The 22,980-nt window shown below is 40.8% G+C and overlaps 1 protein-coding gene across 2 annotated transcripts in view; it reads left to right on the forward strand.

The window, feature by feature from the left end:
* Positions 1-18,416, forward strand: part of CARS1 (cysteinyl-tRNA synthetase 1) — a gene marked incomplete at its 5' end in the record, with an annotated part of 33,383 nt that extends 14,967 nt beyond the window's left edge. For both annotated transcript variants that reach the window (XM_083460650.1, XM_083460649.1), the window contains 15 exons: positions 976-1,064; positions 1,721-1,842; positions 1,944-2,056; positions 3,482-3,610; positions 6,106-6,235; positions 6,441-6,544; positions 7,523-7,620; positions 9,428-9,617; positions 10,160-10,228; positions 10,903-10,984; positions 13,785-13,865; positions 14,325-14,392; positions 15,384-15,443; positions 16,980-17,063; positions 17,977-18,416. In XM_083460650.1, the coding sequence (XP_083316776.1) occupies positions 976-1,064; positions 1,721-1,842; positions 1,944-2,056; positions 3,482-3,610; positions 6,106-6,235; positions 6,441-6,544; positions 7,523-7,620; positions 9,428-9,617; positions 10,160-10,228; positions 10,903-10,984; positions 13,785-13,865; positions 14,325-14,392; positions 15,384-15,443; positions 16,980-17,063; positions 17,977-18,111 (1,554 nt within the window). In that variant the 3' untranslated portion in view covers positions 18,112-18,416. The remainder of the gene's footprint in view (positions 1-975; positions 1,065-1,720; positions 1,843-1,943; positions 2,057-3,481; positions 3,611-6,105; positions 6,236-6,440; positions 6,545-7,522; positions 7,621-9,427; positions 9,618-10,159; positions 10,229-10,902; positions 10,985-13,784; positions 13,866-14,324; positions 14,393-15,383; positions 15,444-16,979; positions 17,064-17,976) is intronic.
* Between the last annotated feature and the right edge of the window lie 4,564 nt (positions 18,417-22,980).

Here is a 22,980-nt window from a genome sequence, read left to right on the forward strand (position 1 = left end):
CACATTGATTCAGCAAAATGTAAAAGCACATGGAACTCTAGTGCTGGTGGTACTTATTTATTATAGCTTCCCTCTCTTGGAAGGCCTAGAAAGCAAACTTATAAAGCTTGTTTATAATTAATGGCTTCACAGTACTGTTCCATGGACACATTTTGATATATATTGATTTATCAAGATGGCACACTAACACTTTTTGCTGGTAGTCTGGTTAGGGCTCTCCCTAGCACTGTGTTTCAAGGTACATAAAATTGTTCTTCATACCTAGGAAGCTGGAATCATGCCAAGACACAAATAAAGACTGATTTTCCTTTCATCAGCAGTTAGAGCAATGATCATGCCTTTCTAACCTTACAGATTATTGTTTCATCTTGAGCTCTTGGAAACTGCAGATATGCTTTCAGTATGGTTAATTAGAGCAGATGCCTAGAAATGCTGGGCTTCTATGTTCAGTTTCTGCCCATCGGTGTGTGTGCCTGTTTATTTAATTTGCTAATAATAGTAATAGGACTTATTAGTTGCTGGTTACCTAGAAAGGTTTCCAGGTGAGTTATATTTCAAAATATAAGCATAAGTACATTGTACCATAAAGGGAGTGGAGTGCACAAGGGCAGGAGAGTGAGGGAAAGCCCCATTGTGTAAGCAGACATTATTGCTCATGGCTTCCACTGGTAGGACTCAGTTGAAATCTGCTCATGAATTTAAGCAGGCCCCTGAATGCCTATACTGTAATGTTCATTGGAAGTGCAACCCAAAGGGAAGGTGCCACTACACTTAAAGTCCTGGTCTTACTGGGCATAATAAATTTCAGGAGCATACAGCAATACTCTCTTCAACAAGTCCCTGTTAATTTTGCCACTTGCCTGGTTTTCTATATACAAATATAGAACTAATTGCAAAGCAAAGCTGTTGAGAGAGTCTGGTACAAGAAGGGTTGTGAAACAGAGAATATATATTATTTTGTTTGCTTGCTTCTAGGTATTACCTCCAGATGTCTTAACACGTGTTAGTGAATATGTACCTGAAATTGTGGACTTTGTCCAAAGGATTGTAGATAATGGATATGGGTGCGTATAAATTCATCTCACATTTTACGTGTTATGTAAATCAAAAGAAAATCATCACATGCAGCTCTATGTGTGCTTCACATGTAAGCAGCCCAAATTCTGTTCTTATTAAACCTTTGCCATCAGACACAACAAGGCCATATGATGGGTGGCCTAATGGAAAGCCATTTTATTTATTGGCAGTCTCAAATATGCTGTTTCTACATGTTTTGTGTTGCTAGAGCTTCCAAAATCATTAGTAGTCTCCCATCCAGCAAACTTGGAGTAAATCCCATCGAACTTGCCCATCATGGAAAGCAGCGGAAGAAATTCACCTTTAAATACAGTAGTTCCTAGCCAATTGGTGATATGTATCCACTAATGGATAAGATGGGGCACTTTTTTGTGTGTGTGCCAATTTCACCCTCCTCTTTTCAGGCTCCACCTCCTCATGAAAATCTGTTCTAGAGGGTTGGGGAGCACTTCAAAACAGATTTTCAGGGATGAAGAGGGCTTCATTGAGAGGCTTTAGCAAAAATCGCACCCAGTTCTCCTTGATCACCACATACCTCATGCTGGAGCAACAGTGAAAGGAGGACAAGTTGCATTCCACCCAATAGTAGGAAAGTATCTGAAACTGTAGAAAACTTGGTACAATTGTGCTTTTTGTCTTCTAGTTATGTGTCCAATGGCTCTGTCTATTTTGATACCATGAAATTTGATGCATCTGAGAAACACTCCTATGCCAAGTTGGTTCCTGAAGCTGTAGGTGATCAAAAAGCACTTCAAGAGGGTGAAGGTAATATTACTGTCAGTCAGGGGCTTTCCAGTGCATACACAAATACAGTTTTAAGATTCCTCTCTGAAGGTTACAAATGTTCTTCCTCTTGTTCTCCACAGGTGACCTGAGTGTCTCGGTGGATCGTTTAAGTGAGAAGCATTCTCCAAATGACTTTGCTTTGTGGAAATCCTCCAAACCAGGCGAGCCTTCATGGGATTCTCCTTGGGGAAAAGTAAGGACTGTGACTTGGTTCAAACATTCCAGCTGCATGGTTGGAAAATGCTTGTGCTCACATGGAAGGAGGGGGTGGTTGCTTTCCTTCTCTGTCTTTAGTGCCCTATGTCCCCAGTTGTCTGGAACCAGTTTTTATGGGATAAGTTTTGGCTGTAGTCTAGGAAGGGGGGGATTATGCAGCAGGATCTTTGCATCCAATCCACTGTTACTGTGCTCTCTATGCACAGTTTTATATGGAGACTAAAAGTAAGTATATTCCATAACATGTAGCCCAGGCTTAAGACATCTCCTGCCGTTACTTTTTTAAATCATGGGGATGCAGGTCATATCTTAAGATGCAGACTGACATCATAAAGGACAGATAACTTAAATGTCCTGCCAAAGCATTATGGCCTGGGGCGTCTTGCTTCTTAATAATGTTCTGCATCTAATCAAATCATTGACACTGATAGGATTCTAAAATTTAAATAATAGTTGGCAGAGGTGTCGATTATTCCCTTGTAGAAATTTCCACTGAAATGTGCTTTTCAACATATTGTATTATTTTTCTCCTGTAATCCAATAATTTTCATAGTGAAAACTCCTCCTACTTTGTTTTTAGCCTGAACCCCTGGCTTATTGTCCTTGCCCCTTTTTCATAGCTGTGCTGTCCTTCTGCTGACTTATTTTTTTGTTGAAATATGGTGCCCAAAACCAAACATATTTCAGCTGATGTTTTACCCAGTGCTAAGTAATATATCATGTGTTGTTGTTCATCTGAAGCTGAATTTACCTAATTTTAAGTCCTGCTAAGGAACAGGTGATTGTTTATTATGTCTTCATATGGTAAAACCAGAGAATTTAAAGAGGGTGCATCCCCCCCCCCCATGCCTGTATATCTGATGGGATACCACAATTGAGGCTAATACATACACACTTGCATGCACACAAAAACTAAAAACTAAATTTCATGGTTTTATCAAGAGTCTCTACTTTCAATTAAATTGAGTCAGTTTAGGAAACTCTCCTGGGGGATAAAAATTGTGAAAGGAAAACATAGGTGAGAATGTGATGTGTTGGCTACAAAGTAATACTGAAAAATTTCTTTTAAAACTATTTAATTTCCCTCAGTGGTGATTTTAAGATGATTTGTCTTGAATTTTGCCATGCACTGATATTCTGTCAGTTGTTTTTAGGGTGTAGCTTTTGATTGACTATTTCTTGTGCACTCTGACCTTGTAAAGCCAGATTATTGATTCAGTGCAAAGATTGCCTTAACCGAAGTGCTCCAACAGCAGAGCATGCAGAATTAAGTTCAAGCTGCAAGATAAAAGTTCTGCATTAAAATATCTACTATTAAATCCAGTTAATGAACATTAATGGGCTCAATAACTGGGGAGAACTTTCCTGAACATCATTAATAACCTACTTTATTTCAAAACAGGGCCGTCCGGGATGGCATATTGAATGTTCTGCAATGGCCGGGTCCATTCTAGGAGATTCTATGGACATACATGGAGGAGGCTTTGATCTTCGGTTCCCTCATCATGACAATGAGTTGGCACAATCTGAGGCAGGTGCTCCCATGTTCCAATTCTTAACATGCTCTGATACCTGCTAGAGAGTTCTCAGGTTCACTTGGCTGTGAGTTGGATGTTTCCCAACTAATACTTCAGAGAGCACAGAAGTAATAATTCAGTTAAGTAGGCTCTGTTGGCTGTCAAAGGAGAAAATATTATCAAATGCTCACATAAGCAGACTGAAAATAAAAACAATGCTACTGTTGCTACACTTGGCTTTAAGTGATACTATACTTTAAAATTATCTTAAGTTCTACTTGTAAATATCAGACAATAGTGCTTTTTAAATTCAGGCGTTCCTACTGTTTTCTTTTGCAATTCAGACATCATGGAAAACCATAGTGAAGCTTCCTGCACTATGGCTTGGTGTGATGTTTGAATGGGTTGGGTGTAGCAGCCAAATAAGTTGTAATCATTGGGTCTGAGCCTAGGGGTCATGCATTTCCTCCTCCCCTCATGCACAAACTACTTCTTTCCCTAGCTTGTCAGGTCCAGATCTTTTATACATTCATCTCACGCAGTGCTTCCCTTCCTAGTCAGGCAAAGAATAGTTTGCCATTGCACCAAGACTTACAAACTATGGTTTGTGTTTGCAATTGAAACCAGACTTGGGAGTAGGTTTCTAATTCTGGGCTAGAAGGCAAGTGCAAATCCTGGTATATCGCAGGAATAGGCAGCATGGTGCCCTCCATATGTTTTGGATAACAACTTCCATCATTCCTTTTTGATTCAAAAAATAGAATTATAATTGACATTATGGTGTCTTAACTTTGGGAGGCAGTGGCAGTGAGTAGCAACTGCCACAAAGAGAGCCCCATTTGTAAGGCAACTCTCACTAGGAAAAGAGACCCAGGGGCTTTGTCTCTGGGTCACAATGGCAGAAATATAATACAGGATCTGAAGGTGTTGCTCTGTCTTTTTTTTATATATTATATTTTTATTAGTTTTCAAATACAAAAACAAATTTATACATTCCATACATCTTAATTACATCTTACTTCTCTTTTTTGACTTCCCTCAATTTGTCTGCCATTCCTTCCTATTGTTACTTTTTACACATTTCTGCCCTTTTAACCCTTTCCCCTCACAGAGCTTCCTTAAAGCTTACAAACGTAATTTTATTATCACTCAGTTTTTGCATATATTGGATAAACGTTTCCCAATCTTCTGTAAATCTTTGATCTTGTCGATTTCGGATCCTTCCTGTCATTCTGTCCAGTTCTGCATAATCCATCATTTTAGTTCTCCATTCTTCTATCGTAGGTAATTCCTCCTGTTTCCATTTCTAGGCCATCAATATTCTTGCTGCTGTCACTGCATATAAAAATTATAAAAATAACTTCTTGAAGGTGTTGCTCTGTCAAAGGTTTTGGATTCTAGAGGCTCCCTCCCTCAGTAGTGACAGAACGGCACCTTCCCCAACTACCTACTTAGTTAAATTAGCGTTCTCTTTATGAAGTTTATCCTATTGTCTGAAGTGCTTATCGCTTCCAAACCGCATCTCCTTTCTTCATCCACATAGATTTGCTGCCACCTTCTCTGAAGAGAATGGGAAGGTCCTTTGTTGTGGTATCAGGGGCAGGGAAAGGAGTGCTTTGTGTGTACGTAGGAACTTACATACCTTTATGTGATCTTCAGATTGGGACGGTGGTGTTGAAACTAGTTTCCTCACTCCAGTGGTGCAATCTTGTGGCTTGGCTGAAGTTGCAGTTGCTGGGCATAGGCTACCTTCTTTTAACCCCCAAGGTTAAGAAAAAGTGTTGTTGCAGTTTGAAGCAGCGATTACTAGAGTCAGGAGCACTTGCCTGCTCTGAGGCGAGCTGGAACACCATGAGAAATGAAGCCTGTCTGTTTGATGCATCCATCGCTCTGTGTCCATCAGAGTGGGGAGGTTCAGTGATGCATTGGCCTCTTCTCCACGCTCCAGCACAGTTCTGACCCTGGGAAAGGGGGGGGGGTAATGAGAGGCCTATTAACTGGGCTATTTTGCAGTCACAGGGAAGGTCCCAGCCTATTTCTCTGAGAGCTGCTTGAGGAAAATAATAATAAATATGGAAGCACAACTACTGCAGAACACATACATATAGTGCCCATCAATCTCATAAGGTTAAGGGTGAAATTCACTCTGTAGCCTCTTAAATACTTCCAAGCCTCTGCTGTTTGAGAAAGAATATTTATAGATTTTTGACTGCCAAGTGAAATGTACCTCCACTTTGCCTTCAGTTTTTATCCACACCAAAAAAAGGGGCCAAGGTATCCAGAATTTGGAAAATACTGATGTTAGGAGTCCATAAATCAATCAATAATATGTTTAATGGTAGATAATTCATCCTACAGTGGTATCATGTTTCAAACTGAAGAGAGAAGTGTGTTGGTGGAGTGGGGGGTGTAAATGGGAGATTGAAGCATTGTTTTTCTCTCTCTTTCCCCATACAGCTGTAATCTAATAGATAACTGTATTATATGATCCTCCCCCATGTGTTTTTAGGCATACTTTGAAAACGATCACTGGGTTCGCTATTTCCTCCACACTGGGCACCTGACAATTGCTGGTTGTAAAATGTCCAAATCTTTGAAAAACTTTATTACAATAAAAGATGCACTTAAAAAGCACACAGGTAAGAGAGAAATATATATATATATGGAAGGAATACTTTCCATTATTTTATTTTTTTAAACCATTTTTGAAACCAGCTAATGATTAATCTGACTGATTTTTTTTCATTTATGAATTTTTTTTTCTATTGTCTTTGGCACCGTGGTTTCTGCTGTAGTCCCATATCCTCCTACACTTTTCCATTTTCTTTTTAAAACTCTCAACAGCTCGGCAATTACGGCTGGCTTTTCTTATGCATTCCTGGAAGGATACTCTAGACTATTCCAACAACACCATGGAGTCCGCTATTCAGTATGAGAAATTCATGAATGTAAGTTCACTTCCCCTCTTCATGTTTTTCTGCTGTACAAATTTTTGGTTGTAATAATGTGATGTACCAGGGGTTTTCTTTTGCTGACTATATATGTATAATATATGTGCTCAGTTTTAGCAGGTTGGCCTGTCGTTTTATTAATCTCTTACCAGATCTGCACCCCAAATCTAGGCTTTGCAAACCATTTTTAAAAGCTCCTGTATCCATTCACCAATTCTCTTATCCCCAAATCTGCTCAAAACAACTTGGTCAACCTAATCTGTTCTATGTGCTTGATATATCCTATATTTGCATATATATATTGTGGTAAAACAATAGTAACCAACAGGAAACTTGGTAGTCAGTGTGGTGTAGTGGTTAAGAGCGGTAGTCTCGTAATCTGGGGAACCGGGTTCGCGTCTCCGCTCCTCCACATGCAGCTGCTGGGTGACCTTGGGCCAGTCACACTTCTTTGAAGTCTCTCAGCCCCACTCACCTCACAGAGTGTTTGTTGTGGGGGAGGAAGGGAAAGGAGAATGTTAGCCGCTTTGAGACTCCTTAAAAGGGAGTGAAAGACGGGATATCAAATCCAAACTCCTCTTCTTCTTCTTCTAGTAGTAGGAAGTTAAATAAAAGATCTCTCTTGGAAAGGTGTCCTTCAGACTGTAATGGGCAGTGGCGTGGGAGGGGGAGTAGGATGTAGGTCATCATTATCCTGTTTTTGCCTGAGATTTGATGAAGGGTCTTGAATTTCGTTAATTGCAAACACCATTAGCTTTTTTGTTAATGTGTCATATCACATTATGCTAAGTAACAGCATAGACAAAAATCAGCTTGACAGCAGGTAATAGAAAAGTTGCTTTTCTTGGCAGATGCAGGGTATATCTTGTTCTTGGCTGAAAGTGAGTCTGATATGAGTATTGAAATAGCTAACTGGACAGTATACTTTGCAACAGGAAGACTTCAGATTGTGGGCTCTTTCCCTCCCCCTTTTAGGAGTTCTTTTTAAATGTGAAGGACATCCTTCGGGCCCCCGCTGATGTGACAGACCAGTTTGAAAAATGGGAAAACCAGGAAATAGAGCTGAATAAAAGGTGAGTGAGAAACCTGTTTTCCCCCTCCTTTCTTCATGAATAGACATTTGTATATTCATGGTAATGGATCCCATTTTTCAAACTGGCATTTCCTTTTGGTGCAAGCAAGTTCCTGATAATCTTGCATTTCTACAACATTTTCCCCTGGATCTCAGTTACTTGTTAATTCACATAGCAATCAGACTGCTTGTGTTGCAGATCCTAGATCCTTTCACGTGCTTTCTTACTATTTTTCTTAGTTCTTCACATAGATGTGTTTCCTTGCTTATTTTTACTATACACACACACACACACACACACACACACACTGCATCCCAAAAGCTAAATTCTGAAACATTCATAAATTAGGAACATGAAACAACTTTATATCAATGTATTTGTTTTGCATACTTCATTCTGTTATGCATGAGTAAATAGAGCACTGGGGGCTATTAAAGGCAGACCCTTGACACTGGGAATTTCCTCTACCCTTTCTTGGCTTCTGCAATTTATTATGCACTGACCACACATTTCTTATTTTTGTTTTCATCACCTCAGGGATTAGAAATGGTTGCTTTAAAATAATACCTGAAAACCAAACTTCTCAGAATGTACTTAGTCTCATTAGACTTGACTTACTGGCTTGTGGATTACGTTTTCTATTCAAACACCTAACTGCTTTGTTAATCCTGGTGCTTTAAATGGCTGTATTAGGATGTCAAGGTAAACTATGGTTAATTGTGAAAACAACCCACAGGGAACCTCAGACTTTATGCGGACTTTCTTTTGCATCTGGTTTTCATTAACCACACCGTAGCCCTGCATCCAAACCTTAAACTGTGGTTCAACTAATTATGATTGATTGAAACAATCCAACTTTCTTAACTCATGATGTAAAGTTGGTTTGTTTGACGCAAGCCATAGTTGACCACAGTTTGTCTGGTTTTGACAACATGACACACTGCAGTTAATCAGAAACAGAAGCAAAAGCTTCTGAACTTCTGATTGCCACACCAGAGGGAGGAAGTACACAGGCCCCAGACTTGTACCTGTCATGATTTCTGAATGCCACTAATAAATCTTATAGTACTTATTGTAATTCATCAGAGGAGTCAGAAGAGTGCTACATTTACAGATTTGATTGACAGGATTGTTAAAATAACATGCTGTCTCTGTAATGTAAATGTTTTCTGTTTTTTTAGCACCATTATATCATATTCTCTTCATGGATTTGCTTTTCTTGTGTTTTTCTTCTCTGATAACTTTTTCTCTCTTTTGTAATTTTCCATGCTTCAGTCCATAACGCTCTTCATAATTCTTATCCTTCATTTACCTGGCAAGTTGTTTGATTCTTTTCTCTCCTTCCAAAGCTGGTTTCAAGATCTGTGTCTTTTTTCAGTATGTACTCTGAGATGCAAGAGAGAAATGGTGTATGTGGGAGTCTAGTCAGATACTGACCACTTCTTGTATTTCTTGCTCAATTTCTAACTGCTGCTAAAGCATGTAAATATGCAATTTCCTGACTTGTGCCACTTGAACCTGAGTTTAGATATGGCAGGAGGAGTGTACAAGCCTGGAGGTAGGGTTGGCTTGTTTTCATCATGGTAAACCATTGTTTATCATGAAATCTGAATGTTGCCACCAAGTATGTGGTAGGGCTTTTCTCTCCCACTATCTGCCCGTTCAGGTTTTACCCTAGCAAGCAAAGTACTGAAATGCTTTTGGCTTTCTTTTATCTATGGAATACTGGAATCTTTGGCTGAAAACCATTAAGGATGACACAAATGACATGTTGGTCCTTCTTTGTTTCCCTGCCCTCCTTGACTAGTTTTTATGACAAGAAGCTAGCAGTCCATGAAGCCTTGTGTGACAACATTGATACACGGACAGTTTTGGAAGAAGTGCGATCGCTGGTCAGTCAGTGTAATTCCTACATTGCTGCAAAGAAGACTGCGAGGCAAATGCCAAATAGAATGCTGCTGGAAAATATAAGTCTCTATCTTACACAGATGTTCAAGGTATGGGATTTTCACAAGACCTTTGAAACTGCTGCATGTATGTTGTAACTGTGTGTGAATGTGTCAGCCTTTTCACTGTTTAGATAAGACTCCAGTCATTCCTGACCAGGAGCCAAGCTGGAGATGTTTGTGGTTGCAGCCCAGCAACTTCTGGAGGGATTCCCCTGCCACAAGGAAATAATTGTGACAAAAATGTAGCACTTTTGAAAGAAGGATTACATCAGTATAAAGGGTGGTAGTACTTGAATTGTTTGCAAAGTTTTGCTGTTTCCTGGACATAGATAAATGGTCATCAAACACTGCTATGCAAAGATCATAGAAATATTGCAGTCCACTGTACTTCCAGGAGGCCATGCTATGAGCAGTGTTTACTCTTGGAAATAATGTCTTAATTGCCACTCCAAACCAGTGCAGACAGTGTCCAGGAAACTCATTTGCCCAGCAAAGTTTTGTTCACAGCCTTTGGGGCTGGATTTTCTGTCAGTGTTAAAGTATCTGCTGCTGCGTGTTTTTTCAGTTTGTTTTGTGTTTCACTCGCATAGGTGTTCGGTGCTATAGAAAGCGATGAGGCTATTGGATTCCCAGTTGGAGGAAGTGCCCAAAACTTAAATGTAAGTTGTAGGGAAATTTTACTGTGGCAATCTCAACTCTGCTCATGGCTTTCAGAAAGATTGGATTACATGCTGAAGCAAAGCCACTTTTTTTTCTTGTACGAATATAAAATTCTGCAGTAAAACTGAATCACAGAATTACTCGAATTGCATTTAGGTAAGAGAGAAGATTATATTTGTATGTGAGAGCATAGCAAGGAAGGGCCAGAGTTCAGTTGTCGAGCCAAAGCTTTGCTTGCGAAGGTCATATCTAGATATAGGACTGGGAGGAACTACTGCCGGAAACCCTAGACAGCCGCTGCCAGTCAGAGTAGTCAATACGGAGCTGGGATTGGTCAGTGATCCGACATGGTAGAAGATAGCGTCTTATAGGCGGCATTCAACCAACGAGCCCTGCCAGCAGAAGTGTAAGGACTTTGTTTCTTCTCCTCTCTCCCACCCCAGCCAAATTGATTCTTGGGGGTGGTCAGGAGAACCCCCAGAATAGCACACAGGGGGGTGGAGGGCAGATAGCTCCATCAGGCAAGCAGAAATGGTTGTGCTGATGGAGCAATCTGCTTAGCGCTATACTGAATAGCTCCCAATGTTCCTATGCTTCCTAGCAGTATTTTCAGAGGAAACCAGAAAGAAATGGGTTGACTCTCAACTAATGGACAAAATGTTTCATTCTGCAGCTTGAATCTACAGTGATGCCATACCTACAGGTTTTGTCCGAGTTCAGAGAAGGTGTGCGGCAAATTGCCCGAGAAAAGAAAGGTGACGTTAACTCTGTGCTTTTTTTTACAAATAGAAATCTCCACAAATGTGCAATTGTCTTACGAAATGTTATTTTTATTTGTACCGTGGTGCTTTGTTTTCTTCCTCACACTTGTTCATCTGCATGCTCGATATGGGTGTGGGCACATAGACACATGTACTCTTCAAAACTCTTACAGCCAAAAACTAGGGAGGTGTCTGCCTGCATTTTGTGTTTTATTTTGCGTATGAGTCTGGGCCAGCTCTGCCATTAACCAGATTGAGGCAGCTGATTGTGCAAGTCATGAAAGGGCAGCAAATCATTTATTTATTATTATCGTATTTTACTGCTGGGATGGAGCAGGCGCTTGTTGGATTTTCTGCCTTAGGTGCAAAAAAAAAAAAAGACAGTTTTCCTCTGTATCTTGACTTTGGGTCAGGGTTGAGGATGTGCCATTTGTTGTTTCACCTCAGATAGCAAAGTTTCTTGGACCATCCCTGGTGTGAATGTCTATGTATGCAAATGTGTTTACATATATGTGTTTGCCCTGTTCTTACCAGATGAAAGTAAATGATGGCCCTTATTTGTATTGAATTTCTCTTAACTGCATAGTAGTAATCTTACTGTGGTATGTCAGGGGTTGTCTTCCCTCAGTTAAATTCCTCTGAGGGCATATTTTTGAAGCTGGAAAAGAAAACCTGTGTATTCCGTGGTTATATCTGATAGTGCCTTAGCAGCTAGTACTTAAACTTGGGGTGTGTGAGTCCATCACTTCCTGCAGCAATGCATGGATAAGACTGAGGGGCAGGTGAACTTCATCAAAAGGCAAAGGACCCTAAACAGCGTTCATTACAACTTCCTATAAAACTCTGAGCTGAGGCAATGTGCCTTCTTATCCTTTTATTTTCAGACATTGCAGAGCCTCATCATTTATATGTGGAAAGCTTTCCTTCTTTCTTGAGAGAGAGAATTGGAGTTTCAGCAAAGTACTCGCTCAAACATTGATCATGAAGCAGAGGGTCTTAACTGTGGGATATTAAAATGCCAAGCAAATAAAATTTCCTTTTTCCCTGGTACAAGAAGAGTAGACACCAGAAACCCTGAGAGCAACGCTGGTCATTCTTAGCAGGGAGCTGATTTGCTTTTTTGATGTTCTAGTGATAACGCACAGTGAATGAAAGAAAACTACCCCCCTCAAATAATTTGATAGCTGTACATTGAAAAGAATTTCCCCCTCAAATGAAACCTTGCCAAGGAATGTCAGTCGGGTTTTCTTTTCAGCTCCTTCCTTTGAAAATAAGGAACTTCAAATCATGAGTTCAGTCGCCAAACAATTGTGTTGGTTCACTGGAGCAAAAGTGGTGAACTCCATACTGGTGCACCTATAGAAATCTAATGATCTTCTTCATAATTGTGTTGGTTATAAGTAATCAAATGCATTTATGTACATGCAGGAGCAGTGTGCATGCAGACGGGGTGGTACTTGTTTTGATATATCTCTCTCCTCTGCATTGCACCACCAGCAGCATTTGGGGGTGGAAAAACCCTTGTGGTTCAGAAGTATTTGGCTGTGCAATTGGAGGAAGGAGACTGCTGTACTGAAGCAGATTGTAGTTGAGCATGCCTTTCATCAGGATTTGGCACATGCTCTTCTATGGATTATCACTAAAACCTTCTGTCTTTGATGTCCCTCTGAAAACACACTGTTGGCACACATTAGTCCTGAAGTAATTCCTGATGCCAGAATATTAATTTTTCAGAAAATATAATACCTTGGATAATATTCTCACCCTCCACATAATGTGGGTTTTTTATACACGCATCTCTCATTCTCCTCTGCCAAGAAGGAATTTTCTCCTCTTTGCCGCTAAAGTTTAATTATTCATAGTTTTAGGCTGGTGAATATTTATAACTCAGGGAGACATCAATGCAGAGCAACTGCAGAGAATACCTTCCTTCCAGAGCACTTTCAGCTTTTTCTTCACCTGTTCGTCACAATACATTTCAGCGTGTATTTAAAGAGGAGTCTATTATTTTTTCTTGAACTCTCTAGTTTTTATTGAACTACTGGGGATGAAGATATTATTTTGATATTTATTAAATTTGTTAGTCATGTTATCTTGTCCAGGGCAACCCAAACGACTTAAAACCAGGCAGACAAAAAAAACCTCACACAGATACATTAAAACAGAGAAGAAAACATAATTAATTAAAAACATCCCGCCCACTTCTAAAAGACCTATATGCAGGCTTGGAGGCGGGCAAGCAGACTTTAAATCACTATAAGAGGCTAATAGTTCTAACAAAATGGATATCTCTACCTGTTAGGTGGAGTGGGGAAGAACTGGCTAATGCCCCAGTTCATCTCAACCTTTTTTCATGAGTTGATAGCTTATGCTGCAGTACTTATAACATAATCCTATGTCACTCCAGGAGACTTTTGACTTCTGCTTTCCAAGATGGAGGTTCAGTGAAAAGGAAGGAAGGGGAGGAAAGCAGAGACAAGGACTACAGAGTTGAGGGTGGGGAGAAAATTATATGTATTTCTGCTAGCTATTAAATCCCACTGTGTTCCAAGGACCTATTCCCTAGCACATGTGTTTAGGACTGAAGAAGAATAGCAACTGTGGAGTTCTCCCCCACCCCATAGCATAGTGGAATTGGAAATGTCATTCATCCAAAAGGGGGAGAGCAAACCCATTGCTCCATGACATAATAAAAGGTGGTGTTCCCTTCTCATAAAACATCCACCTTACTAAAAGATAAGAACTTTTGCAGACGTTGATATTAATGGTTTCATTTTATTCTTTGTAATTGTAGTGTTTGAAGTTCTGCAGCTATGTGATTCTCTTCGAGATGATGTCCTTCCCGAGCATGGAGTTCGGTTTGAAGATCATGAAGGTAATTAAGTTGGAAATCAAACTGAGCTCCAGTCTTGCTTTCAACAAGTTATTACATCCTGGTGTCTGTTTCCAACTAACATTAATGAGGCGCAGTAACAAAATGAATGAGGTTTGTCAGGCACCTTAGACTCCTAAAAGATGCAATGCTAGACACATTTACGTAGAAGTGGCATTTCAGTAGGATTTTCTTCCAAGTAAATATGGTGATGATTTGGATGTGAAATAGACACAACATCAAATAATAGCAAGAAATCATAGTTTCTCAAACTTTCCAAGAGTTGTGCATCAAGTGAGTTCTGCCTTTTATGTTCAACAGTGTGATGTATTTTAAATAGCTGCAGAGTTCAGCAGCATCTAGAGGGCCACACATTTCCATCCCTGGTGTGTATCATTGGGCTAAATACTTAAAAGTAGTGATATATATGATCATTTATTCCTTGTAATGCTTTTATTGTAGGACTCCCAACTGTGGTCAAGCTAGTGGACAGAGACACCTTACTAAAAGAAAGAGAAGAGAAGAAAAAGGTTATACGTTATTTGAACTAGTTCCTGTCTAGATGTGCCTAGTTTTTGTCGAATGTCATTTGGGACGGTCAGAGGAATATAGCCTGCATCAGTCTCCTTCCACAAGCACAGCTTCTGCTGGGGATCTTGGGCTTTATAGACCCCACCAACCATGCAAAGCCCTCCTGTAGCAGTTGATGGGGCGAGGCAGCACTGCTCCCTTGGCTTCCCAATAGGGATACAGCTGGTTAGGGGGGGGGCAAGGTGGTGGGCGGGTGGTGTGGGTGCAGTGATTGTAGAGTTATATTGGCTCCACTGCCCTACTGGCGCTTTGCCAGTCGCCTTGCCCCTCCGACCCCCCTGTAATCTGTGGCAATCCTGGCATTTGTAAACCGGGTAAACTCCTGTAATTAAGACACAATCATCTTACCAAAGGACTTTAACATGGCCAGTGTTCCAAGCTCCTTTCTTTCCTTTTAAAAAGCTCTGCAATTTTTCCTGGCTTTTGCTTATCAGAGTTACTGAATAAGAGAACTCTAGGATTATCTTGGTATGTTCACTCATTGTAGCTAAGTGCCATCTTCAGAGAGAGAAATGAACAAAAATCCTGTCATTTATAAGCAAGTAAAATAAAAGTTACTTCCCATTTATAGATGTAGCCCTCAGTGGTGATGCACTCCTATAAAATTAATGATACCATTCTCCCCACCCACCTAACAAGTACCTTCCGACATAAATCTTGAGATTACTACATTAGCACATATACTATTTTTATTGCATTATGGTGAACCTTGGGACGTGCATATGTATGAGGAACATGCAGAGCTGGTGATTTTAATTCCCTCAAAAGTCAAAGACTGGTTGTTCTTGATAGAACTTTGTAGAGCTAACAGCTTGATTAGGATCCTATTGTATAAAACATAGCTGTGGATGATTTGCTAATAAAATGCTCAGTGATTTACTTCTGTATTTTTTAAATCCTAATGTTGCTTTTCAAATTCTTCTTCCATAGATTGAAGAAGAGAAAAAAAGGAAGAAAGAAGAGGCAGCTAGAAAGAAACAGGAACAGGAGGTAAAGTAACCAAATACAGTGGTACCTCGGGTTACATACGCTTCAGGTTACAGACTCCACTAACCCAGAAATAGTACCTCGGGTTAAGAACTTTGCTTCAGGATGAGAACAGAAATCGCACAGCGGCGGCGCGGCAGCAGTGGGAGGCCCCATTAACTAAAGTGGTGTCTCAGGTTAAGAACAAACCTCCAGAACGAATTAAGTACGTAACCAGAGGTACAACTGTACTTTTTAAATATACATTTTAAAGGCTGGTTTTAATGGCACTGATGTCAGGCGAGAAAGGGCATGTTTCAGGCTTTATCTTCCGTTCATGTCACCTACTGTTATGTGAGCTGCAAAGCAGAGCTGAATTGGTAGAGAGACCTTAATCCACACAGCCCCTCAACACATACTTACAAACACATATACACCCCTGAACCACCTTTTGCCCCAGCAGCCATTCCCAAACCATTGAGTACTTTGGTAGACCTACAGCATGAATGACACTCGAGGACTTCCAGCTGAACTCAACTGCTCCCGCATCCAACAGTATATAATTAGCAGAGGCTGCCAAAGACACCCTCTTTCCAGAACCAACAGTATAACATTTGCAGAGAGTGAGATGTGGAGAGACCTGCCCAGCCAACTCTCTGCTTATAGTCATTTATTCCAAAGATTTTGTGTTGGAATCTTTCAGGAGAGAACATTGGGTTTTGCTGCCAAACACAAGGAAATGGCTTCTCAGTTGTGTGGGGTGGCTTTATCTACAGGCAAAACTGAATCTGCTTCAGTCACAGCCTGGTAGCCCAAACATGCTGTATATTCTCTGCTACCACCATCCCAATCTCTCCACCCCTACCATGTGTACAAAGCCTATTTTTGCTCCTGGCGTATGCTTTGATCATCTGCAAATTGTTCATGTTTTGCTAGGCCTCTGTCTTCTATAAACATATTGCTGGGTTGCATTTAGAATGGCTCTTCTGTGACCTTCTATAGTGTTATGGAGGATCCCTCCAACTCAGCTTTTCAAGGGGCATAGGGAGCTGCAGGCAGGAGGAGGGATCACTAGAATTGCTCCTCCCTACCCCTTTCCACCAATGGGAGTGTCTTGTAAGCACACCTCCTGCTTGGATCTGGATCCAATTCAATATATTTAAAAGCTCTATCTTCAACACCACAAGTGCACAGAGCAGCATCTCTTTAAAAGGGGAATGTCTTACCAATAGAAAGCTAAAATAACAAGTGTCTCTTAAAATTTTATTGGGCATTTGTTTTGCAGGTTGTTCTCACATCTTATGATACATGGTATGAGAAAATAGGGTTTCAGCAGATTTTGAAGATACTTTTGTATTCAGGACCCAAACCAGTTTTAAATCCAAAGACTTATATGCTTTTCTGACACCCTTTTGCAGGGGCGGGTTGTGTCTTAGGAAGGATGAGCATCAGAGTGTCAGCTTAAATTTGTTTTCAGGAATTGTTTTGATGTAGGCAGGTTAATACTGGCTGTGATATTCATGTATTCCAGAGTTGTAACACTTTTTAAATATATTGCAGGCAGTAAAATTGGCAAAAATGAAAATCCCACCAGGAGAAATGTTTATATCGGAGCATGACAAGTATTCCAAATTTGATGAAAATGTAAGCATTACTGGGATTTTTCTTCCTTGAATATTGTATTTAGGGATCCTGGGGAAAGCTGCTAGTTCAATCCTGGACAATATAGATAGATAGATAGATAGATAGATAGATAGATAGATAGATAGACAGACAGACAGACAGACAGACAGACAGACAAGCATTATTTTATTAACATTTGTGTAGCACTTTTAAGTGATCCAAGTGCTTTACGTTCATTATCTAACTGCAATCCTTAGAACACTCTGTAAGGCAAGGCAGTATTATTATCCCCTATATTGTATATTGGGGAGGAGGGGAAGGGAGACAGTGGCTGAGAGTTCATAACTAGAGCTCAACCACCACGCTACACCAGCTGTACAACCTATGCACGTTTATGCAGAAGTAAACTCTACTGAATTCAATGGAACTTGCTCCCAAATAACTCTGCATCGTATTAAAGCATGTGAGTCTTTTGTTACAGCCACAAATTCTAGATCCTTTTCATATTTGTAACTTTGACACATTTTTCACCCCTCTGCAATGAGGATGCATGTCTATGGTTTTCTGTGCATGCAAAGGGAAATAGTGATAAGGCAGGTGAGTCCTAACAACCCTACCTCCTGCACCTAGAGGAGACAGACATGTTGACATCCAGAAGGACTACTACCTGATACTTAATAAGGAGGTTCAGCCCTAAACTCTTCCAAATCATTTCCTAACTTGATGTGTTACTGCTTTTTTCCAGAAACTTTTGGAGTTACATATGTGGTTTATTGGGCTTGAATAAATAAGCAAAGAACCCAGGTTTTTATTTTTCTTGTTGATAATGCCTAATTACTGGTGAAAAGGGATAATGCTATTGCATTACCACAGCAGAAAGAAACAAAAATGTTGAGATAACATGGTCCTAAGATAATGAATTAATGTTTTCCAGGGGTTTCCAACTCATGACACAGAAGGCAAAGAACTCAGCAAAGGTCAAACGAAGAAACTAAAGAAACTCTATGAAGCACAAGAAAAACTGTACAAAGAATATCTTCAAATGGTTCAGAATGGAGTTGCAAACTAAGAACAAAACTTGGACAATCTGCATCTTCAATAAAATATACAGCTGGATAACCTTTGTGAGGGGAAATGCGTTTTCACTGGGCTTTAACTTTCCACATTGTGCTGAACAAAAAGTAATGCTGCAATCCTATACACACACGTGATTAAGTCCCATTGAACACAATGAGACTTACTTCTGAGTAAACATGCATAGGATTGCACGGTTAATATCACCTTGTTTAAAACGTCAATAAAAGTTTTGTTAGTTAAATAAGGTTCTGTAATATTTTTATGTGATACAAGTCAATAAACAATTTGCTAACTGTCCCTAAGAAGATTTTTTTGGGGGAAATAGAGGTGCGTAGGGGGAGGGGGGATCAGAGACAGTGTCCTTTCCATCTCTACCATCTGTAGCAGCATCAGGTTGGACTTTGGCTCCATGGAACTCTGGATTCAACCCCTTAATTTTAGCTGGACTTGCATCTTTTGTGAGAAGCCATTCAAGCCAAACTCACAATGTCTCAATTCATCTGTTAAAACTATGGGGAGAATTCTGTTTGTAATATGGATAGTACATGCACTTAGCTTTGCTCAACAGAAGCAGTTTTTACATGTGCTTAACTTCGGTAGCCGAGTGCTGTCTCTGACATTTACTTTCTGAACTGTAAGCCTAAGAACACACCTGCTTCAATTCATTTCCTCTATGGGGACTCCACAAATGCCATGTCTTTCCCCCCTTAGTTTTGTTGCTCCTTTTGAGGAGCTTAAAAGGATAACCTTGAGGAAGTGGAAAAGGGCACCAGTATTTTTCTCCAGCAGGAGCATTCTGCTGGACTGAGCTTCTTAAGCAATGTGTAAATGGAGTACAGTATCAGTTAGTGTGGACAGCAACTATTGGTCACTGCCTCTACCCTTAAAAACATACGGAGGAGTGGGATCCCCTAAGGCAGTGCTGTAGCTAAAGTGATGCTCTCCAAATGTTGTTGGACTATAGCTCCTATTATCCCTGACCATTGGCCATGATTGTGGGGGCAAGTGGGAGTTCAGCAACATTCAGAGACCACCACTGAGGCTGCCTGTACTCTAAGGAGAAGCCCTGAAATTAAAGTGCCTGGACATTTAAAACAGACTTAATAAATGTTATATTTTGGCTGTTGGTTTTAAAATAAAATTGGCAAGAAAATCTGCAATGCCAGATAAATGGCATCCTGGAAATACAGGGTACTGCAACTTCCTTATCATCTTTGCACAGCAGTGCTTGGTGATTCTTGGCCAGGAACAAAAAGCACTGCCTTGGCTCCCTGGTTAACATGAAGACACTGGCAGTTATCTTAAGCTATGAACGAGACCTTTTTTATACTTGTCCACCTCCAGGTATTTCCAGCTTTTTTAATAGAGTACAAGGCTGTACAAGAGCTACATACTCATGGTCGGTTTATACAATCAGCAGATGGCATCATTTAAGGCAGGCATGTTCAACTGGTCAATCGTGGGGCATCCCTGGTCGATCACATGATCCTGAACGATGCCCCCCCCCAAAAAAACTCAACAACTTTGGTCAACTCAATGGGTAGATCACTGCCAGATTTTATACAGTGGGAGTAGATCGCAGTCTCTTGAGAGTTGGACATGCCTGATTTAAGGGTATGATGCTAGAATACTCCTTCCAGTATAAACTGGATCATGTCATGAGAGGTTCTACAAGCTTTCTCTCTTGCGTGCTGTACTACTAAATCTTGGCCATTGTTTAAATTGGCCGAAACCCAAGGAGCTATATAGGTTGCATGAGATCATCAAGCAACCTTCGACTGAATGGCTTCTATAGTCAAGCTGAGTTCATCATTCACGTGCAGGTATGCAGGCTTCAACTTGCTTGGCACTTGTTGGATCAGGAACTGCTAGCATAAATTGCTTGTTGCGTCAAGAGATTGGTTGTAACTGTGGCTGCTCTTGATAACAGCTGGCACAGAATGTCACTGGGGATCGCAAAGCCTAAAGTCCTACACTGCACATCTCAGGGCACTGGTTTTCAAACTATTTTCAGAAACCTCATGGATTACTTAATGAGAAAGATCCATTATGATATGCAGAGAGTTTGCTTCCTGCAATTGGTCTTGCCCTGCAATGTGCAGCCAGGAGGATGTGTATTGTAGGCTGTATGCTCAGTTCACACAGAGCAATGCTGAAACTTGGTCAGTGCCCCATGTCAGTATCTAGAACATGCCCACAAATTCTCAGGGATGTTGTGGCAGGGATGCTGAATTATCCAAAGAGAAAACACTGGAAAGTGTTTCTGATGGAAGAAAGGTAAAAAAAACCCGCCACTCATCCTGTCATACACGCACCCATTAAGATATCAACTAGAGAGGCTCCATTCTGTGTACCATCTGCTCATGAAATAAAATCTGTGTAGAAACGGGGCCGCCTCACAGGCAAGCATATTTTGACTTCATTTGTACTGCCTAACAGTGTGATTCCTGTTTAAATACTTCAGTGGAATTCTTTGTGCTTATCAGATACTTGATAGCACACCATTCTGTGATATTGTTTCTCCTCGTGACAGCTGCTTGAGACCTCTTTGAAGGAAAGTGCATGACAAAACCTACAAATAAATCCATGGATCTGTTACATTCCAATGCTCCACATATCTGTGAATTTTGTCTACCTTCTCCTCCTGAATGACTTTGATAGCATAGGCAAGCAGGTTCCTGTCAAAAAGGAATGCAACAAACATTTTTTAAGAATGTGAATCTTTTCACCCAAAGGAGAGGTGCCTCATCAACTAAGTCAGATAGCACCCTGATATCTACTCCCGTCCTGCCTAAGGAAACTAGAGCTCTCCCTAAGGGAGAACTGGGCACGCAAACAGATGATGAGGTAAAATAGCTTTTGTAGTCAAGGCTATTTGATAAAGAAGAGGAAGATGTACAGCCCATTTTCTAGAATCCAGCAACCAATGACACCATCTTGTTCACTTCCTTGGAAGCAGGGGTGTTTCTCATTAGTTATAGCCAAGCCTTTCTTCAAGGAATTCAGAGTAGCCATTTAGCTTCACAACAGTTGGGTGAAATACGTTTGGCTGAGAGATAAGTGTTATGTCCGTACACACCCTGCCAAGGTTTTGAGACTAAAATTCAAACCACAAATTACTGAAAAGCTTTACCCTGGCATAGGTCTCATTTGCTTGTTTGCTGTGCTCTTTGTTCTCTTGAAGCTGCCCCCCAAAGAAAACTGTTCAGCAACATAATACAATTCAAATTTTATACCCTTGGAAATGGCATATTTTGGAAGAGGGTGCATTTCAGTGGGTGGCACTTCTGTGGAAAGATGCACAGTATTGGAGTAGCACATATCATTAGGGAATTATGATTCTGGCAGTGCTACAAAACACCAAACAGGATCAGCAATTGTGCGTTTAAAATCTAGTATTGTTAACAATATTACCCTCCATTAAAAATCATAAGAGGGCCTCAGAGCATAAAACAAAACACATCAATAATAAATAATATTATCAGACACATTAAAACTCTCCCAGTACCCCCCCCCCACATAAATCTCAAAAACAGCAGTGGGATCCTGCTTCCATAATCATCCTACAGCAGATGTGGGCACAGAACCTATTTTTCTAGAAAAAATAGCAGTGTGTATGGGGGAGCCTTTTGGAGTCGAGATGTTGCTGAACTACAAACCCCATCAGCCCTGGCTATTGGCCATATGCTTGCTGGGGCTGTTGGGAGTTGTAGTTCAGCAACATATGGAAAGCTAAAGGTTCCCTACACCTGTCCTACAGCAACAGATATACTACAGACTGCTCTACCAAACATTGGGAAGTTCCAAAGGTCTTACTGTGTATGTTACTCTTTGACAATAATGTTTTATTTCTTCGTTTACTTCAAAATGTGGTAAGCCAGCCCTGCTGTGTTTGAGGGCCTTCATATTCATTCCGAGTGGAACCCTGAACTTCTGCCTGAAAGTCCTGGCTTGATACCACTGACTGGACCAGACAGGACTTTGATCCGATACTGCAGGAGCTCTAACTTTTTGTGACTGGACAGGAGGAGAAAAGAGTGATCTTACTGAATGAAGGGTATCTGGCACCAAACATGGCTTCTGTTTCAAAGTTTAAAACGATTTCAGAACTATCTTGAGGCAGTATTCTCAAATTTTCCCCTAATTGGTAGTGTGTAAAATGTCAAAGACTATCTGACTATTCAGGTTTAGCCATGAAAGTGCACAGGCTAATTGTGAGGGCTGTTAGTGTGTGTGCTGGAAACTTGCTTCTACAGAAATGACTCCATTGAGAAGGTAGGCAGATTGGCATGCTCTGATTTTTGTCTTTGCAGCAATGATTAATACCTAAAGAAAAAAACAGCCCCACCCCACACCCCACTTCAGCACTTGAATTACTTGGTCAAAACAACTTGACAAGGGCACTCCTCTGCATATTTTAGGGATTTGGCTTCTTGCTTTCAAGGACATGGAATCAGCACTGGAGGGGTGGGGAGCAGGGCAGGGATTGGCATCAGCAGGTATCCACCAAGGTCCACATCCCAGGAAGAGGATAATCCCTGCTGCTATTCATTCTTTGCTGTTGCTGCTCACTCAGAGTGGGAGAGGAAGTCTGAGAGAACAGTGTCAAGGGCAACAAGGTGGAACAGCAGGAGCGTTCTGGAGGGAGACTGTGACAAGGGGAGTGAGTGGCAAACACTGTCCTTCCTCCTCATTGCTGCTGTCACTCACCCATCTTGGTGAATAAGCAAGGCGGAGCAGCAGCTGCCACAGCTTGCTCCTTGATACTTCCATTCTGGCTCCCAGCAAATAAGTGAGTAAGCAAGCATGCAGCAACTCCTCCTTGCCAGCCTGCTCTCCCCAGAGTGGTTAAGTGAACCAA

Source organism: Podarcis liolepis (assembly GCF_965112155.1).
Source record: "Podarcis liolepis genome assembly, chromosome: 1".
Classification (NCBI taxonomy): domain Eukaryota; kingdom Metazoa; phylum Chordata; class Lepidosauria; order Squamata; family Lacertidae; genus Podarcis; species Podarcis liolepis.